General features: G+C 42.2%; 1 protein-coding gene across 1 annotated transcript in view; it reads right to left on the bottom strand.

Annotated features, from left to right (window-relative positions):
• The window catches only part of ep400 (E1A binding protein p400), a 68,584-nt gene that overhangs the window by 49,794 nt on the left and 5,548 nt on the right, over positions 1 to 13,242 (bottom strand). The window contains exons 5-16 of the mRNA XM_056291485.1: positions 11,424 to 11,824; positions 10,773 to 11,072; positions 5,585 to 5,770; positions 5,334 to 5,474; positions 5,120 to 5,198; positions 4,878 to 4,915; positions 4,733 to 4,790; positions 4,496 to 4,585; positions 1,329 to 1,442; positions 1,034 to 1,224; positions 749 to 926; positions 492 to 628 (exon numbers count right to left, since the gene is read on the bottom strand). Coding sequence (XP_056147460.1) covers positions 492 to 628; positions 749 to 926; positions 1,034 to 1,224; positions 1,329 to 1,442; positions 4,496 to 4,585; positions 4,733 to 4,790; positions 4,878 to 4,915; positions 5,120 to 5,198; positions 5,334 to 5,474; positions 5,585 to 5,770; positions 10,773 to 11,072; positions 11,424 to 11,824 — 1,913 coding nt within the window. The remainder of the gene's footprint in view (positions 1 to 491; positions 629 to 748; positions 927 to 1,033; positions 1,225 to 1,328; positions 1,443 to 4,495; positions 4,586 to 4,732; positions 4,791 to 4,877; positions 4,916 to 5,119; positions 5,199 to 5,333; positions 5,475 to 5,584; positions 5,771 to 10,772; positions 11,073 to 11,423; positions 11,825 to 13,242) is intronic.

The following is a 13,242-nucleotide window of genomic DNA, read 5'->3' as shown; positions in this document are numbered from 1 at the left end:
GGGGTGACTAGAAAAGGGCTGTGGACAGATGTCCTCACAACTTGACAGATCTAAAACATTTTTTCAAGGAAGAGCAGGAAACTACTGCCAAGTCAAGATGTGCCAAGCTGAGGCAGGCAAGGCCCTTTTGGCTGTTCCAAAGTAACAACAAAAGACGAGTAGCCTGGCTTCTTTGGTCAGAGCGCTGCGGCCTGACCGAGGATATCAGGCTGGCAAACTCAGGGTCCTCTTTTAAATCACCTCTCAACATACTTTTATGGAAAGGCATTCCTTTAGTTTCTGGCCATTACCGATTCTTGTTTTGTGTCCATTTTGTTTGCCTCTTTTGTCTTCCTGTTTTTCTTCCCGTTAATGTTCCTGTAAACCCCTTTGTTCTCTTTGAGAAATCCTATGTAAATAAAAATTGATTATGACTATAACTATTATCATTAAGGGGCTAAAGCTGATGAGTTCATCGCAAGAACAAAAATCCTAAATGCAGCAAAACGCACCATTCTTTTTGATCTGCGCTCCCGTCTGTTCCCAAGGTAAAGGAGGATCTTGAGGCCAGGACACCAGCGCTTGAACTCTAACTCCCAATTCAGTAACTTGCACGTCCTCACCACTATAAGGTGGGGTCCCCAGATCCCTGTGAACACAGAAAATAAATTCTCTACACATTCGTCCTTATTGAAAAAAAAAAAAAAACAAAAAAAAAAAAAAACTCATTGACATGGATTTAATGATTTTTCAGTACAATCAGGTATACCCTCTTGACCAGCCAAGTGGGCCATGTAAGCCACAGTTTGGATGGTCTTGCCCAAGCCCGTTTCATCCGCTAGGATGCCATTGAGGTGTTTCTTGTGGAGGTTTGCCAGCCAGTCCACACCAATTTGCTGATACTCTCGAAGTGAACCATGCAGCAGAAATGGAGTCGGGCTGCGGGTCTTAAGACGGAGAACACAAAGATTGTGTAAAAAACATGAGTGGAAAAACAGGTATTTGTTCTTTTAATTGACAATTTCAGCCTCTAAAACTGATGTGTGTGTCTTACAGAAGAGGTGGTCCTGGCACTGCCCTTAGGGAGAATGAGCTCTGTGGCAGCTGCCACTTCAGCTATGTCTCTGGTGAGCTTGCAATCATTGTCAGTGGAGCTTGCCTTGTCAGGCCCTCGGTACTGATCCACACTCAGTAGAGAGTCAATAGCTACCGCCTCATGGGGACTACCCTCAGGACATTTCATCACTGGTTAATATACAATAAGACATATTTTAGAGACATGAATGGTAGGGGGGGGGGATCAAGAAAATTTAACAACTGAAAGTTTAATATATTAAATCTATGACAACCTTCATCTTCCTGCATGCCATCCTCATCACTCTGTGGACTGGGTTGGGGCCACTCAAAGTTGTCAGCATAGGCACCAGCATATTGTTTCACTAGAGCATCCAGCGGCACCTCAGCTAAGATGCAGATAAGACACAGTCATATTAGTTTTATAGATAGATTTGCACAGGTTTTGGTGGATGGTGTTAACAGTAAAAAAAATGGGTACTGCTACAGATTTGCCATAACATTTCTACCATCATTGAAAGATGAATAGCATACACTGCACTAGTTACTTGCTATTTGCCAGTTTCTAATGTGTCATAGCTGTCTGTCTATCTGTGCAACACCTGAATGTCAAACTGTCACATGAGTATACACACAAAAACTTTAGGTTACTTCCGTAACCCTGGTTCTCTGAGTCTCACTATGGGATACGCCCCCTCACATATTCACAGAAGCACTTGTACCATTATGCAAGCCCTGATTGGCTGGCAGTCATGACGTCTGCGTCAGGGCCCTGCGCCTTATGTCACTGATGCAGGGTCACTCATCATTCAAAACACGCACACCTCTTCTTGCTTCACCCCAGCAGCAAGAAGCGTGGTCTGGTGAGATATCTCACTCATGCTACTCAGAGAACCAGGGTTATGGAAGTAACCTCAAGTTCTCTTTCATAGCACTTGTTTCGATGTCTCACTATGGGATATGGAGACTCCCGTATTGCCAGACAAGACTGACCACCAGCCCCCCCCCCCCAAAAAGGAGTGTGTGGATGAGGCAGGTCCAATGAGGAACCCACACTCAGGACAGCATGAACAAGGCTTGAAGATGAAACATCCAACTTATAAAACCTTGCCAATGTGAGGGGCAATGACCAGCTAGCTGCTGCACCGATATCCTGGATAGAGACACCTCTAAACAGGGCCCTAGTAGAGTGTGCCCCCAACCCAGCTGGAACCTGAAGGCCTGAGGGGGAGTAAGCCAGCGTGATAGCATCCAATATCCAGTGAGAAAGTCTTTGGTGATGGGCTTGCCCTGGTGGGGCTTATCCCAGGACAGAAACAACTGATCCCCTTTCCTGAAGGCCCTTGTTCTCTCCACATAAGTGTGTAAAGCGCGAACTGGACACAACATATGCAGCAGCTCCGCTTGTTAGCTTGCTTGGAGTAGCAAAGTTAACAAGTTAATTAGCTTGTAGAGCAGAAATACTCCGCTGTTTGGGGACAGGTCGGAGTAAAATAATTTTGTTAGCTAGCTTCAACAGTGGGCAAGCAGTGAGGTGACTGCAGGTTCTCAGTATCGTTAGCTTGCTTGGAGTAGCAAAGTTAACATTCTAGCTAGCTTGTAGAAGCAAAAAATACTCTACTGTTTGGGCATAGGTTAAAGTAAAAAACTACCTATGGTGAAGGCAGTTGTACCAGTATTTCAGCGGCTAGCGACCAGCGACGGAGGTTTTCGCTGCGGTCTGAGGACAGTTTAGCTAGTCAGCCTAGATACGGGTGAGAGCAGCTTGCTTCTGGAAAGAGAAGAGGTGACTGAATGACAAGTGATGCTGCGTCAGTCACATATAAAGCGCAGGGCCCTGATGCAGACGTCATGACTGTCAGCCAATCAGGGCTGGGGTAATGGTACACGTGCTTCTGTGAATACGCGACGGGGTGTAACCCGTAGTGAGACATTGAAACGAATTCTATAAAAAAGAGAACTGCCAAAGTGGACAATTTACAGCATGTAATTTACACATATGTTTATCTTTCATTGAAAACAACAGAATTTGAGCATCTCTATTCAGAGTGCATTGCTGCAAAGATTACAATTTTAACTTTCCCAATGCTAAGCACGATTCACAAAGTATCTGAAGTTAACCAGCGATACCCTTCCTTCAATCAACTCTAATTATAATCTGCAACAGGAAGGAAGATGCCATTTTTTCCCCATTGTGAATTGGCTCTGACTCTTGCATACCTTATTCTATGCTTGCATACCTTATTCTATGCTAAGCTTGGGCAATGTTAAATTTTCTTATCGGCTATTGCAACCAGCAATTGCCGCTGTATTCAGAAGACAGATGGACAAGTAGATGTTTAAGCACAGATGATATCCTTTGGCTGAAATGTCTACTTGTCTGTCTGCCTTCAGTAAAGAAGAAATAGCAAACATTTAAGTCCAATGAACCAGGCCATTGCTTGCAGCCTCTAAATTAAGATGAAAGTGGGAATAACGGAGCTAGCCTGTGAGGCTCTCAAATGATCCAAGGTACCCTAACAACTGTGTGGGGACGACAATACTTTAATTGGTACATGGGGGATAGTGTTGTCCAATATAGGCTGAATATCCTGAATGAAGTCCCAGCTGCATGTTCCAGTATTTGTGGCACACACACTTGTTTGCCTCACTGCTGATGACTTGAATGCTCAAGGCTGCAGAAATAATATAGTGTTTATATATGTAGAAAACATTAGCATGGAGATACCTATGCTTCTGCACCTAATGCGATTAAACTAATAGGGCTAAGCATCAAGATCAATTTTTTCTAAGCACTGTAACGTTGCTAGATATTTTAGGCTTATACAACATGTCCTGAGTTTACAATTTACATGTATCGCCCGGCAGTGTTCTGTGAACTTGTAAATCAAAGGAATGGAACAGAACACAGGTGAAAATGTCCATTTAATATTTTTTTGTAAATTCAGGGTGTTGTTCAAATAATTTATAATCAATCTCAATGGAACGGGTCAGTAAACTCTCAGCCGAAAATAAGGCATTTCACAGGGTATATGATGAATCTTTTGGCCATATCACTCTACGCTACGCACAGGTTATGATGGTACTTGTGAGTTAGACCCAACTCATTACCAGTCCTTTCAGACTTTCTTTATCGCTGTTGGGATTATATTACCAATAACACAAATACTATTATTTTATTGACTTTTGACACTAGACACCACTAAGTACAGTATATAGAAGTAGCCATGGCCAAGAATTTAACAGGCAAACACAATTACCAAGTGGAGACTTTGAATTTGAGGATTAAAAATGATCTAAATATACATGGCTCAGATGGAAATCTTTAAGCAGAAAGCAAGTGTAAATCAGGCCATATTTTCCCCCCTTTTAATTCCTCTTCTATGCACTTATAGTCAAGAGGGTCAAATGAAAATAGACCAAATCAGTGACAGAAAAGTACCATCTTTGGCAAGGTCAGCCAACTCTGCCTTGTGGTCTGCTTCTTCCTCCATGGCCTCCTGTTCCACTATGGTGCTTTCCTCATCTAGGACTATTAAACAGCCACATTGTGAGCAATCATGACTAAATAGTATTATAAGGCAAAATTATGGTGTCATGGTAAACTCAAAATGTCAACTATACATGTTCTTTAGAGAACATTTAGCAACTATATTCAAGCTCATATTGTGACATATACCTTCTTCATCAACCAGAGAAGAACTGGATTTTCTTTTTCTTGCAGAAGTTGTTGGCTCCTGTAATACGAAAATAATAAACACTGAAAAGTATTCAAGACATATAATTGCATTATTGGATAATTACGATGTAAGTGCAGCACTTACCTCTTTGACAGCTTTCTCCCCCGTCAACTGAGTAGATCCTGCAATGCAGTTTTATTCAATTAACATATGTCAAAGTAAAAAAGAGAATGTACAAATAGAGAGGCGTAGAGCGTGTATTAAAAGTAGGTGCATTTCACGGTTTAGGATCCACTCAAGCCCCAACTTGATTACAAGGAAATGTACATACAGTATTATTTCAGTCCTTAAAAGGTCATAAATGCCTCGAGTTTTGTGGGACGTACCTTTACGTGAGGCTTTTTTTAGGCAGAGCACTTTAACCCCCTTCTGATAGATTTCAAACTTTAGTTTAATCTCCACAACCTTAAAGGAAAAAAAATATATTTACAACGGATTAAATGGTAATGCTCTTCCTCAAAACAGACAGACAGACAGACAGACAGACAGACAGACAGACAGACAGACAGACAGATAGATAGATAGATAGATAAACATTACCTGCTCAATGTTGGACCAGAAGAATTCCACCTCCCGGGCCATCGTGCTGGCAATGTGACGAAGACGCAGTTCCTCCTCTTTCCTGGACATCTCTTGACTTTTCTTCTGCTCCTCATGGTAGCGAGAACAGGTGCGAACAAGCTAGAGTGGATGCACAGCAGAAAATTGAGCTCTGAGTAAAACATCAATACAACTTCTGTAGGTGTAGTCGTTTCTTGTCGCAACACTACGCATAGATTTAACTCCCATACCTTTTTGGCAGCAGCCTCTTTCCACCTCCTCTCCTGGGCAAAGTCAGCTGCCATCCACTGCATCTCCTCTAGGAGGTAGTCCCAGTGAGACTTTGGTCGTGAGGCCTCCATGAGCTTGGGAAGCCTGCTGGCTGACCACTGCCCCTCTTTCCTCAGCTCAGAGATACGTTGATGTACCTGGCTTTCCTGAAGATAAGGGAGGGTACAGGGTAAAGGACGTGCACACAGCCTCTATTGTCTTTATGCATGCTCAATAAACTAGGTAAGGAAATCATAGTTAAGCGAATTAGTTCATCTGGACACAATTTTATTGAGAGAAACGTTTCATCACACATCTAAGTGACTTCTTCAGTCTCTCAGATGTTTGGCTTCCTCGTGACTTGTACATCGGGGAAACCAAACAGACGCTGGCGAAGAGGATGGCACAACACAGAAGAACTAACGCGTCAGGCCAGGACTCTGCAGTCTACAACCACCTACAGGCCAGTGGCCACTCTTTCAAGGATAAGGATGTGCACATCCTTGATAGGGATGAACGCTGGTTTGAACATAGAGTTAAAGAGGCCATCTATGTGAAGAGGGAACGACCATCCCTGAACTGAGAGGGGTGGGGGCTAAGAGTACATCTGTCGCCATCTTATAATGCTGTGATTGCAACTATACCCCAATCCTCTGTGAGAAGTACACATGGTGACTTCCTATGTCAGTCACATACAAGGCACATGGCCTTGACGCAGATCTCATGACTGCCAGCCAATCGGGGATGGCGTAATGGTACAAGTGCTACTTTGAATACGCGAGGGGACGTATCCCATAGTGAGACATCTCACTCATGCCACTCAGAGAACCGGGGTTACGGAAGTAACCTAAAGTTAGTTAATGGCCACGGTAATTTGCATAATTTGTCATGTCATTGTGCTGTTTATAAGGGTAGGGGTACCTGCAGTCAGTTGAGACTGAATAAGTCACTTAGATGAGTGATGAAACATTTCTCTCAATAAACGTTGTGTCCAGATGAACCGATTCAAGTTTCTGTGACAGCCTCTTATTGAAAACCAACATGGCTAACACACTATTGTGACCCTCATATGGACTTTGATCCAGATGACATAATCAAATGTAGCTGATTTATTCCCTTTTGGTTATCTTGGTAGAAGAGTAAGGCTGTGACAAATTGGTCTATTCTTAAATAGTAAACCTCCAACACCAAGCTATTAACAGTCAAAGGCATGTTAAAAAAAGAAAAAAAAAGTCATGTACATGTAATGTACATACTGCTACTATAATTTAAGATGATTCTTATGTTCAAAACTAAGATGTGTGATGTAAATAACTACATGGGCAATTACATTGAATTTAGATGGTCCAAAACGGTTCAGACACCAGTTTACATCAACAGTGTCCCTATTGAAATTGTGAAAAACTTCAGATTTTTAGGCATGCAGATCTCAGACTCCCTCTCCTGGTCTCTAAACACCAGCTGTGTCATTAAGAAGGCACAACAGAGAATATGTCTGAGATGTCTTAAAAACATTCAGAATGTCCACAAAAACCCTGGTCAATTTCTATCAGACTAACATAGAGAGAATCCTTACTGGAAGCATACTGGTGTGGTTTGGCAACCTGACTGAACAGAACCACAAACAACTGAGAAGGATAGCAAAAACAGCTTCAAAAATCATAGGAACTGCACTGCCACAGCTTCAGGGCATTTACACCACCCACTGCAGAAGGAAGGCCCTCAGTATCATGGAGGACACCTGCCACCCAGCTCATGGTCTGTTCTCACTCCTTCCCCTCAGGAAAATGTTCACATAGCATCAGAGCTCAGATCAGCCGCCTCAAAGACAGTTTTTACCCCCAGGGGGCCAGAATAATGAACAGTAGGTGCCGTGCCTTACATAACGTTCAATGATTTATTATTTTGTGGGATTTCTTGTTATTATTTATTATTTCCTTATTTAAAGTTTTAAGGGCTGAGAGAGCCAGGGCATATACATTTTATTGCATAGGAAGAAGGTACATGGTACTTTTATATGTATGACAATAAAGTGAACTTGAACTTGGCCTACTTACTTTATATTATCATTCCTTAACACTGTACCTAACCAAACAAGCAGCTATCCTTGCAGCAACACTAGGTTTATATACTAAGCCTGGCTTCTCCACTGCAAAGTTGCACAGTATGAAACAGCTTGCTGAGCCTGAACATTTACAGTGGATATAAAAAGTCTACACACCCCTGTTAAAATGGCAGGTTTTTGTGATGTAGAAAAATAAAACCAAGATAAACTATGTCAGAAATGTTTCCACTTTTTTTCTGTAAATTGCAACCTATTAAAAAAGAAAAATACAAAACTTACAATACAACTGGTTGCATAAGTGTGCATCTCCATTTAGAATGTGGCTGTATTCAGAATTAACCAATCACATTCAAACTTATGTTAAATAGTAGTTAGTATACACCTGCCATCAATTAGAGGGACTGTGATTAACCCCAAATAAAGTTCAGTTGTTCCTGTAGGACTTTCCTGACATTTTCTTGGTTGTATCCAACTGCAAAAGCCGTGGTCCACAAAGAGCTTACAAAGCATGACCAGGATCTCATTGTTGAAAGGCATCAATCAGGAAAGGGGTACAAAAGAATTTCCAAGGCATTAGATGTACGATGGAACAAAGTGAAGACAATCATCAACAAGTGGAGAAAATATGGCACAATAATGACATTACCAACAACAGGATGTCCCTCCAAACTAGAAGAGAAAACAAGGAGAAAACTGGCCAGAGAGGCTGCCAAGAGGCCTACAGCAACATTAAAGGACCTGTAGGAATTTCTGGCAAGTACTGGTTGCTCCTTACATGAGACAACAATCTCCCATATTCTTCAAATGTCTGGGCTATAGGATAAGGTAGCAAGATAGAAGCCTTTTCACGTGGGTGGGGGGGGGGGGGTTCAAGCCTGGCTAAGTTTTGCAAAAAGATACATCCAGTCTCCCGACATCATGTGGAAAAATGTATTATGTTCTGATGAGACCAAGGTTGAACTTTTTGGCCGTAATTCCAAAAGGTTATGTTTGGCGCAAAACAACACAGTACATCACCAAAAGAACACCATACCCATGGTGAAGCATGGTGGTGACAGCATCGTGCTTTGGGGCTGCTTTTCTTCAGCCGGAACTGGGATTTGGTCAAGGTGGAGGGAATCATGTCTTGCTCCAAATACCAATCGATTTTGGCCCAAAACCTTCAGGCGTCTGCTAGAAAGCTGAAGATGAATTTCACCGTTCAGCACATCAATGACCCAAACCATATATCCAAATCAACAAAAGAATGGCTTCAGCAAAATAAGATCAACATTTTGGAATGGCCCAGCCAGAGCGCAGACCTGAATCCAATCAAAAATCTGCAGGGTAACTGGAACAGAGCTGTGGACCGGAGATGTCCTCACAATTTGACAGATATAGAATTTTTTTGCAAGCAAGAGTGGGAAAATATTGCCAAGTCAAGACATACCAAGCTAATAAGACTTACCCAAAAAGACAAGTGTTGTAACAAAACCAAAAGGTGCTTCAACCAAGTATTAGTTTAGGGGTGTACACACAACCAGGTTATTTTAAGTTGTTTCTTTTTTTCCCCCCTAATATGTGTCTGATTGTTTTACACTTTATTTTTATAGGTTGCAATTGAAAAAAAAGTAGAAAAAGTTCTGACATGATTTATCTTGGTTTCATTTTTTTACATCACAAAAACCTGCCATTATAACAGGGGTGTGTAGACTTTCTATAGCCACTGTATAAGGGGTAGAATGGGCTCAAGCTCTACAAGGAATAACTATTTTGCTTCACTGAAAGAAATGCTTCATGCTCAATACAAGGAACAACAACAAATTCAAAAGGAAAATATTGCCTCAAGCGGCAATTTCAGTGTTCAAGCCAACACAGACTGTTGGAAGTTGAAAGCTTCAACAGCTTAATTAAAAATATTTACTAAGTTTGGTGATGTTTGGACAAACTGTCATTGATTTATGGGCAAATCAATAACCAGGCCCATTCACATGTATGGAACTGGTGGCGCCCCCTAATGAATGATTTCAAAATAGTTTATACATGAAGTTCAACACTGTTACAAAACATATTGTGGGAGTTTTGTAATAACTGGAAAAACAATTTCTGATTTATAGTCTGATTTGATTTATGCCACATCCATTTTTTTGCATTCGTAATGCCTCCCAGTGGTCGATTTGTATGTAACTTTCAAGGTACATTTCAAGTACTTATGTAGACATATCCTGCAAGTATTGTAATTACTGGCCCAGCGGTTGTTGACTTTGTTAGACTTGGGTCTATCTGTATGGTGAGCAACACCCTTTTGATCAATATCTTGAAAACTAAATAAAAGATATCAACAAGCTTTATACGACTTTTGATAAGCTTAGTCCAATAATGATCAACAAAAAATTTGGTAGCATCGGACCAACGGCTTAGGAGATGTCAAAAATGTTTTTCTTGGGCAACATTTGCACACAACTTCAAATCAATGGGCATAATCTCATGTCTCTACCATTTTACCATCTTATAGGAATTTGCACAAACATTTCTTTTATTTTCTCCCCAATTGTATCTGGCCAATTACCCCACTCTTCTGAGCCGTCCCGGTCACTGCTCCACCACCTCTGCCGAGCCAGGAAGGGCTGCAGACGACCACATGCTTCCTCCGATACATGTGGAGTCACCAGCCGCTTCTTTTCACCTGACAGTTGGGAGTTTCGCCAGGGGGACGTAGCGCGTAGGAGGATAACGCTATTCCCCCTAGTTCCCCCTCCACCCTGAACGGGTACCCCGACCGACCAGAGAAGGCGCTAGTGCAACAACCAGGATACATACCTACCCACAGACACAGCCAATTGTGTCTGTAGGGACGCCCAACCAAGCCGGAGGTAACACGGGGATTCGAACAGGCGACCCCCGTGTTGGAAGGCAACGGAATAGACTGCTACGCTACCCAGACACCTTCGCAAACATTTCTGAAGATGAATAATAATAATAATAATAAAAAAAAAAAACAGCACAAAAACAATAAGGTTTTAGCTCTTTGAGTTTGAACCCTAATAATACATTAGAAGTCCGTCTCCTCACCAGGTCTTTAGATTAAATTAAGGTGAAATTCTTGCATGATAATAAAAACTCACCAATTTAGCTTGCTCAACCTGCTTATCCTGCGAGCCCTCTTGTGAGGACTGCATAGCCGAGTTCTGGCCATGGCCCCCAATTTTGACAGAGGAGGTGCCATTGGTTCCAACCAATTTAGACGTGGTGCTTGGGTTGATATTGGAGCCCTGAGGACGAAGAGGGCTTGCAGTATGTGGGGACGGAACAGAGTTGGGAGCAGAGAGGGGGACAGGGGACATGGAGGATATGGATAAGGAGTTGGTCATCATCCTCTGAACAGGTTGGTTAGACTCTGTACCAGGGCGAGTGAGGGCCACCGTCTGAGATAGAGGAAGAGGAAGAAAGAACTCTTATTTGGGGAAATGAGGAGGATCCTTTGCATACTGGTAGATACACAAGAAACTCAAGGCTTTTTCTTGGTCATTTAAGCAACATAAAAAAGGTGAATTTAGAAAAGGAAAAAAAAAAGACATGTTCACTTCTATAGATCAGATCTTGAGTGATTAATACAACATATGCATGAAATCATAAAATATACATATCTAACAACCACAGGCACCTAACCAATGGTGTAAGGAGAGCAGCTGCTATCATATTGGACTTCGAGGCATTACATTTTAGCCATCAACATAAAAGGCATGCTTTATCTGAATGGCTTCCAGTAGACTGACCGCTTGTCCCGATTGTAGCATCGCCTGTGACTGTTGTTGTTGCGGCTGAGCCTGGATCTGGAGGTGAATGCCAGGCTGCATCTGCTGCTGGAGTTGGGCCTGGAGCTGAGTGTGGGGGTTGACTGGTGCCAGAATGGGGCCAGTTGCCTGGACCTTCACCTGGGCCTGTAGCTGACCACTAGGTTGGGCTGTACTCTCCACTAGCTGGGGCTGTTGAGAGAGAGCCATGGGCAGGCCCGCCATGGGGATGGTACCCTGGGGGAGCCTGCCTGGCAGCTGAGGGGGAGGGGTGTGCAGGCTGGCAGCATTCTGGACCGGAGGGCCTTTAGATGGGTCATACTGTTGCTGGTTCTGCTTTTGTCCTGCTATCTGGACTGCTTGGGGGGTTGGCGGCATTCCACCTTGGGTACAGTAACCAAATCATAGGACAAAAAAGGAGACAGAGAGCAAGACAGACGATGAAAAAACAATTATTCAGGCCTCAAGTTAACCTAATGATCTAATATTTAATGCTATTGTTAAAATGGTCAAAGGCTTTTAAAATGCCATGAGATGTTTGCTTGCTTACCCATCAAGCACACGTCCGAGGACCTCTGAAGATAAGGTGATGGCCATTTTATAAGTTCATGGGTTATTATCTTACTAAAGTAGATAACAAATGCTTTGAGTTTAAATGTACAGAATGACTGTTTGAACTTGAACTATTACAGCTCCTCAAAACCTTGCCGTAATGAACTAGATATACTGTATGAATCAACAGCAGTGAACTATCTTCTGCTGATTGAAGAGTGGAAACTAATGAAAATCATACAGCAAAATGATTACAGAAGAAATGAAATCAATATGATCATCTACATGTCTCTCAACAAAAATACTACTTTGAATAATGCAAAACCAAAACATTGCATTTCAAATGTTGAGAGAATGTGATTCTAAGTAGTCATGCAATAAAAGAGTTTTTTAGAGAGATTCAAGAGTAGAAAGAAAAATGTTTTAAAAGAAAATGAATAAAAACTACTCATATATATATATATATATATATATATATATATATATATATATATAAAAACAGGGGAAAGAGAAAGGAAAAACGAGCGGACAGTCACAAAAACACCAAATGTTCAGCATGCATGAAGCGATGTCACACTAGCGGTATCGGAATGCCTCTACTGTAGTTAAGTACAGTACATAGCGACAAAGCACAGAGATGAGCAAAAGGACACACATGGGGTCTTGCAGACAGCAGGCCTGAGCGGAGCTGTGCACACTAAAGCAGCGCCTGCCTTACCTCCCTGCCCGAAACACCAACTGGCCTAGACGACATCAACACCTGGCCCTGACACACCCACACCACCACCATACGCAAACCTGGGGCGTGAACACAACTCTTCCATGACTCCCCCTCCTACTAAGACTGAGGAAAGAAGCCAAGTCAGAACAAAATGCCATGAAATAACATGGAGGCAAAACAACAAAACATGAACATGGGTGTTAAAAAGTAAATAAATAAATAAATTGAGGGGGAGGGTCAAAGAAACCACACTTTTGACGATGTAACAAGTGAACTTAAGATTGATGTGACTTCCAATCCATGGTGACAATGCAAGGACAAACATCGAAGAGGGGAGGAGGTGTGAAGGAATAACGATGAGAAACCCAAAGGAGGCGTGATACATGAACTCATTAAATGAGCAATCACGCAAAACCTTCTGGAAAGCAATTTTACGTGGCATTTTTCCAGGGTCCCCCCTTTTTTCAATTTCCGTGATCCAACTCCATATTAGCTGAAAATCCATCAGCACGGAAAAGTCCATCCAAA

The sequence above is a fragment of the Lampris incognitus genome, chromosome 1 (genome assembly GCF_029633865.1).
Source record: "Lampris incognitus isolate fLamInc1 chromosome 1, fLamInc1.hap2, whole genome shotgun sequence".
NCBI classification, from domain to species: domain Eukaryota; kingdom Metazoa; phylum Chordata; class Actinopteri; order Lampriformes; family Lampridae; genus Lampris; species Lampris incognitus.
The sequence above is the reverse complement of the archived record's forward strand: the minus strand, read 5'-3'. Positions and strand labels throughout refer to the sequence as shown.